Genomic DNA, 7,867 nt, shown 5'->3' with positions numbered 1-7,867 from the left:
CCGCCTTGGCCTCCCAAAGTGCTGGGATTACAGGTGTGAGCCACTGTGCCCAGCCAAAAAAAAAAAAAAAAAAAAAAAATTTGTTTTGAACTAAGGTGCGAGCTGGAGCTATTTGGCTAGAACTGAGAAGGTAGCGACACCCTGTGGCCAGACGCAGAACTGCAGACCAGTCTGGAGCGGGTTCCAGGCCGATATCTGCTGTGACCTAAGGCTGTGTTCTCTGTCAGATGAGACGCTAGGTGCATTAAAAAGTTTACTTTCATGTTAGAAAATAAAATGAGGAAGGAAACATAGCACCTAAAAAGCGTGAGTGTAATTATTTCCTATTTTACAAATGTGTCCTGCCTGTCATAGCATTCAAGGGCTATACGGCTTTTGCTGTCAAAACAAAAAGGACAAAAGGCGGCCAGCCACAGGGCGTAAGCCAGTTTTTTGTTTTTTTGGGTTTTTTTCTTCTTTTTGAGACAGAGTTTCACCCTATTTGCCCAGGCTGGAGTGCAGTGGCGCCATCTCAGCTCACTGCAACCTCCGCCTTCCAGGTTCAAGCGATTCTCCTGCCTCAGCCTCCCGAGTAGCTGGGATTACAGGCACCCACCACCACGCCCGGCTAATTTTTGTATTTTTAGTAGAGACGGGGTTTCACCATGTTGTCCAGGCTGGTCTCAAACTCCTGGCCTCAGGTGATCTACCTGCCTTGACCTCCCAAAGTGTTGGGGTTACAGGCGTGAGCCACCACGCCCGGCTGTCAGTCAGTTTTCAAGTGCCTGCTGGGTGCCCCCAAGAGCTGTGGAAGATTTGCAGAAACATCCTGGCAACCCTTATCCCTCTCACTCTCAGGTCTTCCTTTTTGGCATACTCTTCAAGGCCTTTTTGGCCTTGAAGAATGAGGAAGATGTATGAAGGAAGCAATTGATACTGTAGAGTGGTTCTGTCAGAGGGAAAATACCTTTAAATCATCCACAGGAATGACCGGCCTTCAAATACAGCTCAGTATTGAGGAATGAATGCACCTGTAGGGCGGAATCTAGTCTATTCTCTGCTTCTTAGCAACCTGGTTCCCTCAGCCCTGCAAGGTAGATGAATGGGTGTGTGTCCCGTCCTGGGTTATTCAGAGAACAGAAGCCTTCCTCTTCACACCAGTGGGCTCAAGTTTTTACTTGTAATTTTAGACAATCCTCAGGACTTGTTCCATAATTATGCATTTTCACAGATAAAAGACTCCTCAGTAAAGATATCATGAGAATTTCCAGAGTAAATACTTAGGGGTGTCATTCACACCAGCCGGATTATGTGTTCTCCGGATCTAACCATCCGCAGAGAAATTCGTGAGAATGTGAGCGGCTCCTCTCACCTCGATGAGTTCTTCAGCCCCGCCGCTCATTGACTTGAACCGCTGCAAAGTCATGCAATGGTGGACAGAGCCCTGATCAGAAGCCCATCCTGGGAATTTGGGACAAGGACCGGGAGAGATTCAGAGTCCCTTCCTGTGGCTGGAACCGTGAGAGAGAGAGAGAGACCTCAGAGGAGAGAGGAGGAAGGGAGAGAGATCCAGAGGTGTCCAGGTCAGTTCCTGAAGACCCTGGCGTCTTTGAGACTCCTGGGACCCCTCCTGTCATACTCCTTCGTATCTGGCTCAAATTGGTTTCTATTACTTGCAATTTTGATAGAACAAATGACATGATGGACCAGGCAGTTAATCACATTATGCCTCAGTTTCCTCATCTGTTCACGAAGAAACATCATTCATTCACTCAGCAGATATTTATTGAGTGCTTTCTTTGTGCTAGGCATTGTTGTGGGTGATGGCAGACATAGCAGGGAACAAAAGAGATATTAAAAATTCCTTTACGAAATGTAACTGCTGCTAAAAAGGTCTCTGGAAATAAATATATGAAAGACATAACTTTCAAACCAGGTACCAGCCAAAGAGCTGGCTGACCCAACAGGCCGAGCACCCGTATGGGATGGGGCCAGGGCCACTGAATACAGTACTCACTCCTTTTGGCTTTACAGTAAGATGGGGTCAAAAGGGTTCACCTTTTCTATAGTGTCTTTTCTTTCACGTCTTTCCTCGGGCCCCTGCTGAAGTCCCCTCCTGATATTCTGCTGTAGGCCTCCCCACCACCCAGTTTCCACACCAGCAAACCCTCTCTTGCCCCGAGTGATTTGAGTCTGTTCTCTCTCTCTCTCTCTCTCTCTGAATACTGCAGTTTCCTTCTGGTTTTGTTTGGGAGCAGCTTTCAGTCTATTTTCAGTTCTCCTGTGGAGCAGCAGATAATACACATACATCTGTAATTCTTAAAATCTCATTTGAACCATCCCTCCTCCCACCCAGTTGTTTATCAAAACGACTCAGGAGGCCTAAATTTACTGATTCGGCTGTGTCTTCTGTTGCTGCTTCTGATAGGGTTGCAAATGAGCATCGTGAAGACCAAAAGACCTGCAGCAAGAGGGAGGAAGCAAGGACTGGAAAATCTACACGAGGAATGCCCAAACTCTCCAACAAGCTAGAAAATTCATTGTGAATGGGGTTCAGTCTTCCACACTGCCTGTTGTTCCATCCTCAGTGCTGGGCCCAAGGCTTCTTACTTCAGAGAAAAATGGGCAAACTCCCATACTTATGTAAAAGCAGAATGAAAGCCCCCGCCCTTTACTTACTGTTTTAGTATCAACACAATGCAGAGATTCTTACATAATAAAGAACTAACAGTAACACTTAGCAACCATGGCTCACAGCCCTTCTCAGCTCCCCAACATTCCTTCTAGAGATATGAAGCCTGTCATCACCAGCTAGGCAGAGGACAAACATTCCCAATGAAGATAGACAACCCAGGCTCTGCAACGTCTCAGCCAGAAGCGTTGAGTTGTTTTTAATTTTTTACATACTCCATGCCTCTGGTGCCTCTCCACCTCCACCCCCAAATTAGTGAAAAATATTCATTCCTGTGTGCCTAAGTGCACGAGCGCGCACACACACACACACACGCGCGCGCACACACACACGCGCACGCGCGCACACATACACACACACACGTTCTCCCAAAATCCATGTGCCCAGTGTCAGTGGTGTCTGGCATGGAGCAGAGCCTGTTTGAAGATGGAAACACTATTTTCCCCACGCTCTCAGGGTGCTGTGGCTCTCCGCCCAAGGAATAGGCTTGTCTGATAAACTACTGCATCTGTAAGATCTCTGTCTCATGGAGGACATCTTGCTAGTTCCTAAAACTCCAGGGGATGATGGAGCTTAAATAAGATACTAATGATTAAAGAGAGGAAGCAGGACAGAATTTCCAAGGCAACAACCAATTTGAGGTTTTAATACAAAGAGTAAGTTTTGTTTCTCACCTCAAAGGATGGAGAGTGGAAGAGAACAAAATGGGCTCTCCAAGTAAGGACTTAGAATCCACATTCTGGAGACTGTCCACGATGCCTGGATGAATGGAAGCCTGCCCTACCCTTAACCATACCTGTGACTGCCTTCGTACCCTCCCATCCTCTAGCTGTCCATACTGTCTTTTTATTAAATGGAGGCAGTCAGGCATACCTTTATCTTAATTTTTGAAGATAAGGCAAAGACAAATAGCTAAGAGCATATCGCCTTATGATAGACATTCAGGAATTAGATCAGTAGGTCTCCGCCCATCCTAGACAGAGGAGGGAGGTGGAACATCCCAAGGCAAATCAGTTCTGCTCTGTGCCAGAAAGCTCTTTCCAACCCATCAGAACGGTTCTCTGGGCTGGCTGGGACTGCTTGGTCAAGTAATGCAACGATCTGGTTAGACTACATGTTGATTATAACACATTTCAGGTATAGGGAACCCTGTCTGGGCTGCAAAGAGCACTGGGCTGGGAATCAGGACCAGTCTTCCTGCCTCCTGGCAGGTCTTAGCTCTCTGTATCTGCAAGTCCAGTGTAGTCTTTGAGCTAACAGCATCGGCTCCCTTCAGGTCCCACACTCTGCCCCAGACCAGCTGAATATGAATTCCTGGTGTTGGGGGCCCAGGACTCTGCATTTTTACAAGCACACTGAGGTGTGGGACCTGCTCAGGATCTGGAGGTTCTTGTCTGGAGCCTCAGGAGCTTAAGTTGTGATTGCCCTGTTCCCTTCCTGTTCCAGCATCCTATGATTCTGAGCAGAAGCTCACTTGCTTTTCTCGGGCTGGTTTCCACATTCTCCAGCCGCGTTCCCGCAGCGTTACTGGTCACTTCACAGATTCACAGACAGCTGTCAATCCAGCAGGCTTCAACAAGCAAGTGACAAGTAACTATAACCGTATTCCAACCTACTTAGAAAACTAGGTCAGTGGATGCAACAACCACACTGGTATTTGAACACGACTTACCCCCACATCAGAAAGAAAACGGATTTACTCCACCACTTGCCATGACTGCAGGAAAACCTTACTCTGATAAGGATTATCCATCTCCCTCCATGAACATGGAAGTGACTTCTGGGGATTGTGGACAACCATTCTCAGCTAATTTCTGGGGGCTTCTAAAAACAGGTTAGTTTGAGCACCAGATACACAGTCATTCCCCAAACCTCTAGAACTGATGTGGGGAAGAACAGTAATGTTGGCCAGTGTTTCAAAACCCTATCATCATGGTTGATCCGTGCAACTGGAGAGTTATGGTTAAAGGTGGTTAAGATGGTTAAATGTCAACGAATGAAGACAAGGACATGGTTTTCATCTTTTGTAGACCAATTAACTTCAATCTTTTTTTTTTTTTTTTTTGAGACAGAGTCTCATTCTGTTGCACAGGCTGGAGTGCAGTGGCACGATCTTGGCTCACTGCAACTTCTTTCTCTCAGGTTCAAACAATTCTCCTGCCCTAGCCTCCCGAGTAGCTGGGATTACAGGTATGTGCCACCACGCCCAGCTAATTTTTGTATTTTTAGTACAGATGGGGTTTTGCCATGTAGGCAAGGCTGGTCTCGAACTCCTGACCTCCAGCGATCCACCCACCTCAGCCTCCCAAAGTGCTGGTATTACAGGCGTGAGCCACCCCACCCGACTATAACTTCAGTCATCTTCTTTCATGAAAATGAAATGTCACCTTAAAAGTATCAACCAAAGGAATCTGGGTGACAGCGTGAGTTAGCTACAGGTAAAATAACTCTAGGTCTGAGGTTCTTGTTTGGGTCAGAACATTCTCCTTCAGGTACTAAAGAGACAAGTAGTATGGGATGGCATAAATGCCCTCAGGCAGAATCTCTTTTAAGCAGTTTTGCAAAATAATTTGCTCATTATAACCCAAATTAACTGAGCAATTATTTCTCCAGAAATAATGTTTTCTAGAATAAAACTGATGTCTTTCTGTAGTTACTGGCTCACCTGCAGGCTGGTCACTGTACAGCAGCCTGGCTCCGTGTCTCTCTCAACCACTCCTTCCTCCCTTTTTAGGATAATAACATCTCCCTTCCTGGATCCCCAAGCTCAGCCTTACCCTCCTGGCCCCAGATACTGGAGTCCAAAACTGCAGACAGCAACACAGAGCAGACAGCAAAGGGCATCTCCATCACCCGTGCTTTACCAGGGACCCAGGGAACAAGCCAGGGTTCGCTTGATATGCTATCAAATGGGGGAAGGGAAAGGGGAAGGTAAATGTGAGGTTTCAGCTTAAATCTCTGAATTCCCTTGTTCATAGTAGTAATATTAATGGCTACCGCTTCCTGAGTGTTTAACTGTGTGCTGGTCCTTGGGGTGATGCCTAAATGCATCACCTTATTTAATTCTCAAAACATTCTTCTGTCCCTCTCCCTAATCACCAGACTATATAGTCTAAGGAGTCTCAGTTTCCTTACCCTCTTCCACACTGCGGAGGAGAGTTCTAAAGATCAAATAAAAAATAAAAGGAGACTCATGAAAGGTCAGTGTGGGTCCAAATAAGGAAAGGGAGCGAAACCTCCACGAAGGGCATTTAATGTCAGCGAGAAACTGTACACCTGGGACAGAGATGATGAGCACGCCGGGCCCGCCAGCCTGACCTGTCGCCGTGTCCTGTGGTTTGTGAGGCCTCCCTCGGTGGAGGAGTGACAGCAGCAGCTCAAGCTTCCCCTCCTGTGGGGGGAAGACAACATGATGTCCACGCAGCCCGGTCACGCACCCAGGCTTCTGCAGCCCAGGCACAAACATTTGGTTCAGGGCTTTCCTGACATGTCAGGTCAAACGGCCCCCATTCCTCTTCAGGCAGGAGCTAGTGAACGGTGGAGGATGAAGAATTCTCACTGGAAAGGCAGGCCCAAAGTCCGGGAGGTGCAGAGCTCTTTGTGGTCACTGGGCCTGAGATGACCTTGGACTTCTCCTCATTTTAGGGAAGGAGCCGTTCCTGTAAACTGTAGATGCTGCACATATGCACGGGAATGAAAGAGTAAGAGAGCACCAGGCCTCTTAGGGAACCGATCTACATTCTGGGCAAGACCCTGAAGACATCGAGGTTGAAGCTGAGTTCCCGCCACCTTCATAGGGCCTCTTGGCCTAGTGGCCAGGGTCACAGGCAGTCATCTAACCAACAAAGACTCCAGACTTCCAGACAAGCTCGTCTCCTCCATCCAACCACAACCTCCCTCCTCCAGGCCATGGTGGATAGACAGAAAATATTTCCAAGTCCCTACATCCTGAGAGTCCTCGCCAGAGGGAGAGAAAAAGCCCCGTTTCCCACCCACCAGGAGGAGAGAGCCAGCAAAGTCCACTCCTCAAAGATCTCCAGCGTCTCTTAAATAAGCTTTTCCTTTCCATTTTCATCTTTTCATTATTTAGCATCCATCCATTTATTTATACAAATATAAAATAGATTTATATAGATTTATATAATATAGACTTTTGTGAGGCAGAGTGCAGAGGGGCCAGGAGCAGGCCCCCCGGGCTATTTACAGATGTACTGGTCCACGATCTCGGTGCACTTCTTGCACTTGACGAAGCAGCACCAGTGGAACTTGCAGTGGCAGCGCTCCACCTGCACGCTTTTGAACTGGTTGTAGCCACGCCCGCAGCACATGAGCTCACAGCCATCCATGCCCTCCGAGGTCTTGTTGCAGAGGCGACCCTGCGTGCCCAGGGAGCCTGTGCTCTCGTTGCGCAGGCAGTAGTCAGGGCTGGGGTCCACGTAGACCAGGTCCTCCGGGGTGGGCTGGGTGAAGCGGCTGTTGACCAGCTCCAGCCGGCCCTTGCGGGTGACGCGCATGGCGGCCGCACTGTCGTACTTCTCCTTCAGCCGGTCCCCCACCTTGCGGAACTCGGCCAGCTGTAGCCAGCAGGTCTTGAGGCTGCAGGACCCCGAGACGCCGTGGCATTTGCAGGCTACATCTGCCATCTTATACACAGCCTAGGGGAAGAGAAAGAAGGGAGTAAGAAGGAGGATCCCGGCAGAAGAGGCCCAGAGGGTGGCTGGGGTAGTCACAGGCCTCGGACACAGGAGGGGCGGGTAGGGTAGGGGATAGATAGCTTTTCAAATGCATGCAAAGATCCTTCCAGGATGCTCGGGTGCTCGGAGGGAAAACATACAAGGAGCGCCACAGAAAATAACACTGGGGAGGCAAGTCAACCTGTTCCTATCAGCCAAGAGGCTGGCACCGAGGCACTTTCACTCTCTATCAGTTTCTCATTCCTCAAAACCTGTTACAATCAATGCATCCTTTTCACAATCGGAAAACAAAGATATCTCCATCTTGATCAAAGCCTCAAACAGATAAATAACAACCAACAAAATACAGCCAGGCACTGTGGCTAGTGCCTGTAGTCCCAGCTACTGGGGAGGCCAAGGAAGGAGGATCACTTGAGCCCAGGAATTTGAGGATGCAGCAAGCTAGGATTGTGCCACTGCACTCCAGCCTGGGCAACAGGGCAAGACTCCATCTCTAGAAACA

The 7,867-nt window shown here is 48.4% G+C and overlaps 1 protein-coding gene across 2 annotated transcripts in view; it reads right to left on the bottom strand.

The window, feature by feature from the left end:
- Positions 1–576: 576 nt before the first annotated feature.
- Positions 577–7,867, bottom strand: part of WNT5B (Wnt family member 5B) — a 124,464-nt gene continuing 117,173 nt past the window's right edge. For both annotated transcript variants that reach the window (XM_007967156.3, XM_007967154.3), the window contains exon 5: positions 577–7,326. In XM_007967156.3, the coding sequence (XP_007965347.1) occupies positions 6,868–7,326 (459 nt within the window). In that variant the 3' untranslated portion in view covers positions 577–6,867. The remainder of the gene's footprint in view (positions 7,327–7,867) is intronic.

The sequence above is a fragment of the Chlorocebus sabaeus genome, chromosome 11 (assembly GCF_047675955.1).
Source record: "Chlorocebus sabaeus isolate Y175 chromosome 11, mChlSab1.0.hap1, whole genome shotgun sequence".
Lineage (NCBI taxonomy): Eukaryota > Metazoa > Chordata > Mammalia > Primates > Cercopithecidae > Chlorocebus > Chlorocebus sabaeus.
Note: the sequence above shows the minus strand (reverse complement) of the source record. Positions and strands in the feature narration are given on the sequence as shown.